Source organism: Ambystoma mexicanum, chromosome 6p (genome assembly GCF_040938575.1).
Source record: "Ambystoma mexicanum isolate Mex_15411 chromosome 6p, UKY_AmexF1_1, whole genome shotgun sequence".
In the NCBI taxonomy this organism is placed as follows: Eukaryota; Metazoa; Chordata; class Amphibia; order Caudata; family Ambystomatidae; genus Ambystoma; species Ambystoma mexicanum.
In genome coordinates, this window is record NC_090935.1 from 1,296,472,791 (window position 1) to 1,296,485,956 (window position 13,166).

General features: G+C 44.9%; 1 protein-coding gene across 1 annotated transcript in view; it reads left to right on the forward strand.

Moving 5' to 3' along the window:
• LURAP1L (leucine rich adaptor protein 1 like) overlaps positions 1 to 11,036 on the forward strand; it is a 113,729-nt gene extending 102,693 nt beyond the window's left edge. The window contains exon 2 of the mRNA XM_069625958.1: positions 9,735 to 11,036. Coding sequence (XP_069482059.1) covers positions 9,735 to 10,121 — 387 coding nt within the window. The 3' untranslated portion in view covers positions 10,122 to 11,036. The remainder of the gene's footprint in view (positions 1 to 9,734) is intronic.
• The last annotated feature ends 2,130 nt before the right edge of the window (positions 11,037 to 13,166 follow it).

The window sequence follows — 13,166 nt, forward strand, 5'->3', positions numbered from 1 at the left end:
AGGATGGAAAAAAACAAACTCGAGAAATCCAGCAAAGCTGCTGGGGGACTCACTAGGTTAGGAAATTCAGCCTAAACAGAGAATTCTCCCTAACACTGAGATCGGAAAGGGTGGCCATGTAACCAGTGCAGTTTCAACCAGGAGTTTCAGCAGGGGCGAGAGGGAGAGAAAGCAGAAGCAAAGAGGAAGGTTTTGAGGTGTTTCTGGAACCGGAGATGGTTCTCTTCAAGTTTCAGAGAGGCAGGAAGGCTGTTCCAGAGGGAGGCCCCTGCTGAACAGAGAGATCGACCACCGACTCGTTGCTTGGAGAAGCGACTGACCCTGAGGGCGTTGGAGGCGGATGAGCGAAGAGCTCAAAGGAAGATATTTGGGAAGAGAGAGTTGAAGGTATTGCGGCCCCAGGCCCCAGAAGGCCTTGTGGCAATGCAGAGGGTTTTGAACTTAATCCTCGCAGCTACTGGGAGCCAGTGCAGAGATTTCAGTCCTGGAGAGATACGATCCTTGGGCTTGAGGCCAAGGACAAGCCTCGCAGTCCTATTTTGCATATGTTGCAGAGGGCAGAGAGTAGAGGCAGGCAGATTTAGATAGAGGCTGTTACAATAGTCCGGCCTAGAGAGAACCTTGGCTCTGGAGACGATGAGCTTCTGGGGGAAGGAGAGGAAAGGAAGAATACCTCTGAGCAGGTGCAGCTGGTAGTTTGACTTCTTAGAGACGTCAGAGATGTGAGGAGAGAAGGAGAGTGTGGAGTTGAAGTTGACCCTGAGGTTTTTAGCCTTGCAGGTGGGAGCAGGAAGAGAGCCAAGAGAGGCCGGCCAGAGAGCTGCAGGGAAGGAGGGAGTGGGTGTTCCGATGAGTAGAATCTCAGTCTTACTGGCATTAAGGCAGAGGTCGTTGGCGGCACACCACTGCTGGATAGCAGACAGACAGTCAGAGATGAGGGAAGGAGAGGAGGAGGCCGAGGGTAGCCTGAAAATGAGCTGGGTATCATTCGCCTAGCACTGAAAATTGGGGCAGAGAGCAGTGATGTGGTGGGCAAGGAGTGCCAGGTATTGGTTGAACAGCCAGGGAGAGAGGTTAGATCCCTGGGGGACACCACAGGTAGAGAAAAAGATATCCGAGAGGAAGGACCCAAGTTCGACCTGGGAGGGTCGGGCGGAAAGGAAAGAAGGCAGCCATGCCAGATACCCAAGTCATATCCTACGCATAAACACCACCCTAGACCATCGAACTGAGATATTTGGAGTGCATATTCAATGTATTTACATATTTTTGTTTAGGTCACTTGTGATGAGCATATGCTGTGCATTTGTTCAGCTTAACTTAATTGATTTTTCCCCGATATATAACAGGCTCTGCTCTGCCAGATGTCTGACCTCTCGTCATGAGAACTGTTTTCAAAGACATGCTTGCTTTAAACGGAGTCTTGAACAGTTGGAAGGAAAGGAAACCCCAGACACAATAGAATGATGCATTCACCCCAAAAGCCAAAACAGAAACAATCATGGCATTTCCCCAACCACTAGTAAATGGTAACATACATCATGCAAATGCACACCAGTCACTTAAATACAGCACTTAGAGGGATAAAGAGGGGTTAATACTTTAGAGCAAAATCCCTTAGGCCACCAAACATCAGGTTGCAATTAGTCTGATAGTACCAGTTGAAGCGTACTTCTCTGGAAGACTGCAATTCAAGCATTCTTGTAGATAATTGGGAGTGGACAGTGTCTCTTGAGAGCTATGAATGTTGGGTGATTAAAAATTGACCGCACTTCTCAATCAGCTGCGTTTACTTTCAGTTACTTCAGGTGCTTTTTTTCCTCACAATCTGCATGCAGGCATTGGCATGCTTCCATTAAGGATGGGGGAAATTAAGCTAGAATCCTACCTTTACTTTGCTAGAGTGTCAGGTTGTGTTTTCTCGCTCTAAAAGCGTTCTGTGTTTTTACACTTCTTACAAACTTCACTTACCTGCCGTGACTCCACCTTTAGCCGCTCCCCCCAGAGCAATCTAAGAGTATTGTTTCCCTTCGAGTAAAATTAGAGGGAAGTGAGGAGACAACTGAGTGGGACGTGGTGGTGGGGAGGGCATGGAGGTTTATTCAGGTTGAACCGCCCTGTGACTCGTTTTTTATTGATTGCATTCAGCAAATGGTATCAGAGTCGCAAAGTGAAATGATATATTTGGATACATGTTCAGACAAAACACGTGTAAAGAGAGGTGGTAGGAGCATATCCCGGAAAAGCAGAAGAGTTTACAGGAGTAACGCCCCAACCCCAAATAGCGTGCGTATGTGTATGCTCCTTCTGACACGAGTGCACATTTTATTTAGTTTGTGTGTTTTTGTGTGGAGGGAAAATTGGTAATTTATACGTTGTCAGCCTGTTCAACACATTCTCAAATACGCGTTTTCTTTAGCTACTGTTTGTTGTGGTCTTGAATGGCTTCTAGCGTGTAGCATATACTTTACAGTTTCTCAGAAATGAGGAGCACCAATTATAGCACAATTTTGGAAAACATCGGCCTGGTGTATGGACCTTCCCCAGCTTAGATACAAAGAAATAGCAACCCCACTGCACACACATCCCATGATTTATTCCTAACTAATGCGTTTGTAGCTCACTGTGTAAACAAACACACAGTGAATAGCAAAGAAACTCCCGAGTTCAAACAGAACATTGTTCCTTTCCTAGTCTTTTGCTTGGCACAGGTCTGCTGCGTCGCCCTGTTTGCGGCAGCGTGTGGGCACGCCGTTCTCCAGTACTGTTGGGGCCCCTAGACGGGGTTTCAGTTCTCTTTTGATGGTCTGCCTCCTCTGAAGCCTCGCCAGAGAAGGAGCTATTGCTAAACTCCCTGACATTTCAACCTGTACAGTGAGCAGGTAGTGTCTAATAACATATTAATAACGCTGCCTCGCCCTCTGATTCACAGTTTCATAAATGGGTAAGTGTTCTCCGGTACAGAGCGCCTGTCTGTAATGTTTTGCATGTGAGTGTATGGGGGCGTCTCAGCAGAGCTGTTTACCATTTGCACTTCTCAGAAGGAAACGCGCACAAGAAATTATTTTCTTTTTTTCCCTCTTTTTTACAACTTTAGATATCGTTGTTTAGTTTGGGTGAACTAGTCCAGTTACAATCTTGAGCACCCTGTCTACTCTTGCTGGAGGCTGCACCATACTTGCCAACCCTACAGATTTAGGCAGTAAACTACTGCTTTTTAATCAGTCCTACCGCCTACAGATTTCAGTGACAGATCCTACTGTTTTTTACAGTGGCAAGTAATTTATGTGACTCTAAGGCAGGCTGCAGGACAAAGCATGCAACACATTAATTAGCCTGTCTGTACAGTGGGCTAGTAGGTGATTGCTTTGATTGGGCTCAGACCAATCCACTGACCTGACAGCTGCGTGACTCTGTCCTGCACTCTTGCCGGGGCAACCCTTAGGTGAACCACCAGTGAAGGCAAGTGGCAGAGTGTAACACCACCAGACAGCATCTGCCTATCAGACTGAGGGGGGTATCAGTCACCCTGTAGTGTTCAACTTGCAATAAATATGTACTGCCTGGCCTGCTGCTACAGAGCAGGTGCCAACGTTGCCTACCAGCTCTGTGTGATTACCTTCTGTGAAGTTAGGTAATTGAATTTGGTGTAAACTTACCATTCATAATTATAAATGTTTAACATTTCAACATCTTTCCATGTTGTGCTGTTTGATGGGTTGTGTATTTTAGAATGTTTCAATGGTACCAAAAATGTATGTTTTGTATTTTCTTGTGATGTCATCGTTATGGCAATTATTATTTTGCAAACTTGAAAAATCCTACATCTTTTTGGTCACAGAATGTGGACAAGTATGCTGCACTTGTTCCCTCTCCACAGCCTTCAGCAATGCTCACAATTTATTTTGTCCACATGTTGCTACTGCTCCATCCCTCTGGAACTCTCTATCGGCCACCATCAGAAATGAACTATCTTACACTGCCTTCAAAAAGCTTGTAAAAACGTGGCTGTTTGATAAATACGATTTAATGCTTTTATCAATGATTAATACGATTAATGTTTGTATCAGATGTACCTCTTACTTGGCTATTAGATCAAGCGCTGTGATACCCCTGGGACAGGGCATTACAAAAATGTTATAAATAAATAAATAGATTTGGCCTTTCAAGTAGGGCAAAAGTGTTAGTCTAGTGAGTCTTTGAACGGTTGCATAAAGAAATGTAGCCTGGTGCCATTTACTTCAAAAATGTACACACTGCACTTGTGCAGTTACACAGGAATAGGCCCTTGTCCCCTGTGCCTTTTCAAAGTGTTCATAGCTCCTCTGGCTTCCATTATCGTGTAACACAGTCTTTGTTTGCACATTTCCTCCTCGAACAGTAAGAAAGCTCTGCCGACCGCAAACCAAAGCCTGGCGTACCTGATGCTTATTCATAACTGTCTGCACCAGATTTAGCATTTCCTCCATGCCTTATTCTGTAAACCCCCCCTCCATACACATCTCCCGCCATCAACCATGCTGAGCCAAAACGTGTGCTATGAAACATTATGATCCAGTAGTACTTGAAGTCGACCCATTGATAACAAATGTGCTCTTCTACATCAGTCATCTATGAGGTGTACTGTGATGCTTGAAATGCATTAGAGGGACAGGGCCTCCCTGTCCTTGTCCTGTAGTCCTTTTTCATTTGTGTTCTGTATTGTTTTCTGGCCAGGAGTCCATATGGGACTCCTGGCAGTGCAGCTCTTCCTGTTTTTGGTTTGGTGTACAGATCCATGGGATACCCTTATGGCACCCAATCCTGTGCAATCTTGTGCCCCTAGTGTATGTTTTTGGACACCTGTGTGTGGCCCCAGAGCAGCGTATGGGCTGGTGGCAGCTCCATGCTGAATTTGACAGGTGCTCTGAGTATCCTCCATTTTGGGATACCCAGGCCCTGCCATTGGAATCAGTTGATTCCTGATAGGAAACAAGATGGCCCCTGTGGCCTCTTGCTTTCTATTGCCTGTTACCTTGTTTCCCAAAGTCCTGGGAAGCCCTGACTCTGTCCCTTCCCCTTGACTGGCTGTTGGGTGGAAGTTCCCTATATGGTGTTGTTGTGGCTGGAGCCTTCCCAGTGAATGTATGTTGTGGGTACACCCTGTCGGTGGGACCTGGGTGAATGGAGTGTGTGACCAATATGCACTTCTTGTTGTGGATGTCTGGTTTCTGGCGTTTGACACAATGACTGAGACAGCCCTGCCCGAAACTGGTATGAATGCAGTGTGTAGTGTTGAATGGGTGGGTACTTGTCCCAATACACATTCCTTGTGCGTGTCTGAGAGGGAGGAGTATGGCCTGAATGCACTGTATGCCTGATTGGCTGACTGACTGCATGAATGCCCTTCTGTATGATTGACTGCTGAATATGACCCAGCAGTGTGGATGAGAGACAGAATAGTATATCTGGGGACCTCTCACCACTGGAAATTGTAAAGAAGCTGAAGTTCAAACTACGAAGAGTAACTGGAGTGAAACTGAAGCTTGACCTTGAAGCCCTGCTGGAGGAGAAGAATTGCTGTTGCCCTTCTTCATCAATCTGAAAGCTGCTGTGTCTCCAAGGACTGACCCAGAGAGGACCTGGTAAGGCACCCTTTTCCCAAGCTAAGATGGACCATTGTGCATCAGCTGATCTTTGCCAAAGCTCCCTCATAGACAGACCTATGACAGGCTGCCGACCGATGACGGGGACTGCCGCGGAATCCCAAAGAGAAGCGCCCAGACTGTTGTCCACCACTGTCGACGACCGCTGTCGCCGACTGGAGCCGCCATGCACCTGTTGCCTAAGAACTTTCAATTCATGGACGCGCTCGTCTGCACTGCCGCCCACCTTATCCCACCGGAGAAGGCCAGGCTGTCAACGTGCCGAGGAGCATCCGCCGGTGGGTTTCCCGCCACCCAAAGATCACAGAGACACTGACGACTCGATGCCCTTGCTGGGCCACAGTTCTTCAATATCTTTGCGGTCCTGAACTATCAACACTGAGGTGCCCCGCTTGCCTCTCCCTTGCAGGACATTTACGCTTCCCTGTTGACGATCCCCGCTAGGAAACAAGCTGCCACTTCACCGTCGTAGCTCACCCTGTTCTCCGTTGGACGCTCAACAACCCGTGACTCCTGCTTTAAAGGGAGGACACTCAACAAGGGCCGTCGATTCCCCGACGAGGAACGCTACAACGCCAGGTACTTTGGAGTTGCAGAACTATTGGAAAGTCTCTTGTGAACAATATATGGACTGGGCTTGTGATATATCTTTATTCTACAGGTTGCCCAGAAGAGGGGGAATCTCCACACAGAGCTGTGGCTAGGTATCAGGGCCAGTATTCTGCCAATTGTTCTAACCAACTACCTTCCTCTTATATCTATTGTTGGTTTCCTTTACAAACTTATTTGTGTGACATTTAACCGTACAGTTGGTGCACTTTAAAGAGATCCAATAGTAATTGTGGTACCACGTAGAACTGTATATTTGTCATTATAGATAATCGAGTACAAAGTGAGTTATCGTGATATTGTACATAACCATGAATATTAATTATATAAAGACTGTGCGGTCATTCCTTTGTGGGGGCCTGGGGACTACACTGTACTTATAAACCAGCCTGCGTCACCTCCTGAGAAGCTAGGCCTTGATTGCTCCTCCATTGCTACCACAATAGAGAATCTTGGCTGGGGTCCTCTGTTCCTCTCCTCTGTCATATAGAGAGTAGAAGTACAGACACCCCACCCTCCCCCGGTCTTTACAGGTACTCCCACTTCTGGGACTATCAGAAGATCACCCTGCTGTAGGTGTTCCGTTGTCCGATCACACCTGAACTATTGTAAAGGTTTACGTGCATGACTGCCCCATAAAAGGGATAAGAGACCAGACTGAGGTACTGGGTTCCGGTGGGTGGTTGCACCCCTCTTTACTGCATTAAATACTTCTGTGGGCAATCTCCCTGCCCACTGCTTGGAATCTGTTGCCCCCAAATAATTGGGCTGTCAAGATACAAGCAATTTGGTGGCCAATATTCACAGCCAAGGTTCTGCCGTATTGATCACCCTCGTCCTCCAGGCTGACTAAAAACTCACCTCTTCAGCACTGGCTTAATTTGAAACTTCCAGACTGTGGAAAAACCAGTCATACTGGATCATCTCGGCCCGCTCATCTGCTTGTAAATCTGCCTAGCCAATTCCACAATGTTCGTATTGTTTCCAAATTATTGTTATGTATATTTTTAAATTATGCTCGGAATGTAACGTTCTCCCCTTAGCTAGGCACTTTGAAACCTCTGCATGGTCCCGTTCACCCCCGTAAGTAGCAAAAGAGAATACATCAGTTTCTGGCAGGCTCAGGGTTTGCAAACAAGTTTTGGTTCAGCATGGTTCCCAACAAGCTCATAGTGCAGAACTGTGCAGCACACCAGAACCTTTCACGAGGCTGGGTGGAGGCATGGGAGGGGAAAGGCCACGACGGCTGAAGATGTGCGAGGTCCCATTCCAAAGCGTTTAGGAGAAGGTGTGTGGTTCATAGATTGTAATTGAGGTGTTTCCTAATGCAAACTCCAATGGGTGGTTCCCCAATGATTTATCATTCTGGTTGCACAACATGAGCCCAAATCTTGTACTCGGTTACTCCCTGGCATATTCACTGCCCTGCACCACACAGCTGAAAGCAGGGTAAGCGTTTAAGTGCAATAGTAACACCATTTAAAAAGAGCTGCCTTTGGCCGACAAGTACACATTAAAAGTCACACAGCCTTTCGTTTGTGAAGACTGCTGCTCCCTTAGGGAATGTGTACATGCCACCAGTCCCATCTTGTGGCTTTCTTCTGTGGCAAAATCCCGGATGATACCTCGGTGTGGGGAGAGGGCGAGTAGCTGCAAATTATCCTAGGACAGGTATATTGGCCTCTGCAAGTCAGAACAAACAAAGGTAGCCATCTGGGAGATGAAACTCTAAATGACCACTTAAAAAAGCTTTTATGCTTTATTTGTCAGCAAGCAAGGTAGCCGAATCCTGGAGTGGAAAGGCAACTGAGTGAAGAGAACTAGCATGCTTCTGGATACTCTGGAAGGGCAGGGAGGGAGGAAGTGGACGGCCGCATGATAGGCAGCCTATAATGTGCACGCTGCAAAAGGCACATTTAATGTAATAAAATAAAGAACATTAGATTTATGATATTGCAGCCAGCATGGAGGCATCAGCTACAGCCCACCTTGAGTCTGAACTCCTATTACAGCTGAAAATTTGAAAGGCCCTGACACCATGCCTGAAGGGATCCAGTCGGGGGGGGGGGGGGTTGTGGGGGGGAGAGGCATAGTTCCTGGGTCTGCTTCCCTCACTGTGTGCATCCGAGCCAGACTGCAGGAAAGATACTGAGAATGAACAAGAGAAATTGAGGAGTGAATCTGGGGGCTATCTACTGGAAGAGCACACGAGTTAGTGGTTTAGATTATGGCTTTCACCCATCAGTGGGCTGGGGGGCAAGGCCGGTAATGGCCCGCCTGCCCAAGCCAAGGTAGACCCTCCTGTATTTCAAATACTACCAATCTTCTCTTTCACTTTCTCAGTCCTAGCATTCTCATGGTTCCAGTTCTTTGCCTCCCCTTTTATTTTCGATCTGGTTCTTTTCTCCTCTGCCTCTTCTCCTCTGCACTTCCTCCCCTTTTCAATTTTAACCCCTTAAAATCAAAACCTTTTAGCCTCTCTTCATCCTCCGCGTCTATTTGTCGCCTACCACTTTCTTCCTCTGTTTGCAATCTGTTCCCAATCTCTACTCGCCCCACTACTCTTTTCCACCCCTTCGCCCATTTTGTTTTCCTCATGGTCGCTGTAGTTTGGTTATGGTGTTTTTTTTGCCCGGTCTCCGGATATGTGAAGAAGAGTTGACATGGTGCTCTACTCCAGTTCCTTTGTGTTGCTGCCATCTAACTGGGACCATACTTATAATGCAAATGAATACTAATGTATTCTCTTCTCTGTGGTGAACGTGTTCCTGCTGAATACAAAATGTCCTTCCAATGAAACCAAATCCAGTTGTAATTGTATGTATGCAAGCAAGCAAACTGTAAAGCACAAACGTTTGGACATTAATATGGGATGGCCTTGAATATTAACAAAATGTTATTTCCCTGATGACATGATGGTGCGCATTACAAGTTTGCCATTGCAGGAAAAAAAGTGGTGGTAATTCTATTACCGCCACTTTTCTCGCACTGCCAACTATAGCAAAAAACAGCCAGTATTCCCAGCATTAGTGTTACTGGTGCCAGTAATACTGGCAATCCCCCGCACCCCCATGGAGTCCTATGGACTTCATGGACTGGGGATTAATTTACCATTGCTGGCACCTGTAATCTGCTGGTAAATCCGGCAGATCAGGCACCGGTAACGGTATTACTCTTTGCCGGTATCCTGGTGGTATTGCTGCCAGGATACCAGCAAACATGTATTCTTGGTTTATGGATTTTCATTTAAAACGTGTGTACTATTCGCGCTGATTAATTTCTCTAGTACTGCTGTATAAAACGTTTGTCATTCCTAGTCGGTGGATGTAAATAGCTACTTTTAACGTTATCCTAAAATTCTGCCTGGTTTGCAAGTCTCTCAACTGTGTGCTGGGAATCAGCGTGTTCTAATCTTGCTTACTTTTTTCTTTTTGCTCACGTCCACTTTATTTTAATTCTTCCTATCTCTTTTGCCCTCAGATTCACCTTCGAGCTACTGATGTCAAACTCATGCGGCAGCTACTCCTGATCAATGAAAGCATTGAGTCCATTAAGTGGATGATGGAAGAGAAGGGCATCCCTGCCAGCAGGGGGAGCAGCTTGAGTGACAGCCTGTGTAGCCTATTGGAGAGTCGGGACACCTCCCTGCATGGCAGCTACAATAGTTTGCAAGACTGCAGTGATGGACTGGACGGGATCTCGGTAGGAAGTTACCTGGACACTTTAGCCGACACCATCCCCGGCCATTTTACTCCTTCGGATTTCGACCAGTTCAGCGATGTCTCGGTGATAGACGATCCAACGGAGAGTCAATCCTTACACAAGCATACCAGAAATGACTCTGATGAGTACCTCTGCTTTGGTTAATAAGAAACGGTCAACAAAGAACTTGAGTACATAATGTCGACTTGCCATCTAAGCTGCTATTGGGTTTTGTGCAGTTGGCAACTTTCATCATCATCCTATGTGCTATAGTTTGGTGATACATTGTTGTGACCATGGTTTGTTTACTGTACACGCTTTTTAACCTGCACAGAGAAACTTACATTTTCCTTTTCTCCCAGCAGTATTACATCCTGCCTCCTGCGGCTACCTTCGGCAGAGCCAATTTAACTCCTATTTACCACACTAGACCCAGCTGGACTACCAACATTTCCGGGAAGCTCTAAAGATTGAGCAATGTGTGCAAGCGGAGGATCAGGAAGGTTCATAGTCTTGCAGATGGGGTGACTTCACACTTTGAGCCTGATTCATGGAACGTTTTCCTATGGGATTGCGCCATTATAAAACACTTCCAAGAATCAGGCCCTTTGTCTAATTAAAGTCTTTATACGAGAATCTATCGCAACCTGAATATTATTCACTGGTTTGAGATTATATTTTGACGAAACCACTGGATCCGCAAAAGTGAATCGACTCAAAACTCTGAAAGTGAAGAAATAGGTCTAAGACAAATGTAGCATTCTGCCCAGTCCAAAGTAAAAAAAAATAAAAAAACAGCCGGCCATGGGCTACATGATGTATAGAGGCAGCTGGCCGGTCTAGCAGCTGTTGCAGTATTCTCCTGCTGTATAATTTGTCCTGTCCTTCAGGCACATGAATTCTTAAAGTCAAGATTCTACTTTCAGGTTAATCCCCGTGAGTCTTTTTTGGGTATGTTTGTAATTTATTTCATTAACTTTATTCTCAAATTAAAGGAAAGAAATATTTTTAAAATGTAGTATCAGGGATTGAATTTTTGGTATTTTTCTTAATGAAAATAAAACTGCCTCTGGTACCTGATTCTTTCAGTTCTTTTCCTGGTGCTGATTTTTGCCTATTTGATGACAGTCTTGTGTTTATTTTAATTTGCAAAGCACTCCAGTACCGAAGCTAGATATTAGTTAATGATTATCCCATGAGGAATCCTGGATTACAAATGAGGCAGTAGTAAAAGCCTAAATGGTTAATTAGTCAATGGGATGTGCGTGTGTGGGTGAGTGTGCGTGCGTGTGTGTGGAAGGTCAAGGTATTGCGTCAAAGTAGTTGAGGTGTTGCTAGCGAGGGATCTTTTTTTCTTTAGAGCAAATTTATAAAACAAACAGAACTTGTGGTCATTTGCCGCAAGTATAAATCAGAATCTGGTGATAATTAGCAGGTTTTGGTGATTTAATATCATGCAAGCAACCCCTTTTCCTCCATTGCCTGGCCCAAAACATTTGGTGCCAGTGCAAGAAAATCAACAAGTCATTACAGTAAAATTAAAGCCACAACTCCTCTACAAAGAAAATACAACATTGGTATAAAATGATTAAATTGCTCTTAAAGAAAAAAAGGCAGAACTTATTAAAAACATATGACAAACGGAGGAATCAAACCTGTTCAAATCACGTGTGAATATCTGGGTTCCAAGGATGCAAACTACACTGAGGTTAAAGTATTGTTGAGATAATAAATAGAGTTGGCATCTTGTACAGGATTAACATTGGCTCGGGGTAGATTTCGGTGTTCAGCGGTGAGATGGCTGGAGAGTTAGGAGACTCTGGATGCTTGAATAATGTCGGAATGATTCTAGACCACATCTGGGGAGATTTCGAATTTTAGGGGAATAAATATTGAATTTGAAAAAGAGATGATTAGCAGCAAGTAGTTCCACATTGAAGTGCAACGCCTGCAGGTAGCCTGAACAGTAAACATCTTCCGGCCTGAGCGCATCGTCCAGGGCAATGATGAGGCGGTCATGATGAGGCAACCCATTATATTTTGATGGCTTCCCCTATTTTAGAGAAACTTACATTTCGGCACTTGTACTAATGGGCCAGTGTACATTCGATGAATCTGCCGGCTAGAAAAACTATTGTACAGCACCGTTAATATCCTGGAGAGATTCCAATGATGACCTTCCTTGTGTTGAAGAGGGTTCTTCGCAACGCTTCTCAAATACCTGCTTTAAAAGTTATTGGCTGTTTTTCAGATTAACGAATGAATTCTTCTAGAGTCCCATATCCGATAGAAATAGAATCCAGGATATGTTACCTTGGTATTGGTCGAGATCAACATGGCTGCGCCTAGTTTGGTTTTGAAACGTTAGTCTTTAACATTACTAAACCGGGCCCGAATGGTTGTCTCAGAGTGCTGAAGTGGTAAGTCTTTGTTGAACGCATAGCCATCTGTGACGAGGTCCTCTCTGACTTTAATCATAACGCAACCAATTTGTACAGATGGGAGCGGCCTGTAATTACACCTATATGTAAGTGGTGTTGACAAACACCACTGCATGGAATGGAATGCTATGATTTACTCGAGTTCCACTGCCCATGTTGCACGGATCTTGTAATTGAATATGTTATCTTGAAGTTGTCATGACACCACCACCAGTAATGACCTTATAAGTAGCCTTCTGTCGATTCTGCTTGATCCCTGTACTTAAATGACGAAACACCTCAATATAAATCATAACCTTCAACTGTGTAACATGTTTTTAATATTTTGTGAAATGAGGTACGTTGCATTAAAACAAAAAACACACCTTAAGTTACATATACTAGAATATAGCTTCAGATGACATACAGTCCAGATCCGGGCAATGCATGTGGTACAGAATGCTTAGCCTGTTGCTACTTACCAACACAAGTAGAAACACAAGTAGAAATAACTGTGGGCTTTGACTCCAGGAAACGATTGTTCTAGGAGCGCAAACTGAAAGCAGCCGCAGTTCAACAATGTTACTTTCTTTCATCTTTCTAATACATTTTACAAATAGATTTCTGAAGCGATAATAGTTGTTACTCATCTGATATGGGTTGTTTTTAAATAATTACCTTGAGACAAAACCTTAATTTTGAAACTCCAAGGTTATCCAGTAAAGTTCACTAGCTGCCCACACAATATAACTGTAACAGAAAGTAATCAACTGCTGTCAGAAAGGTCCCC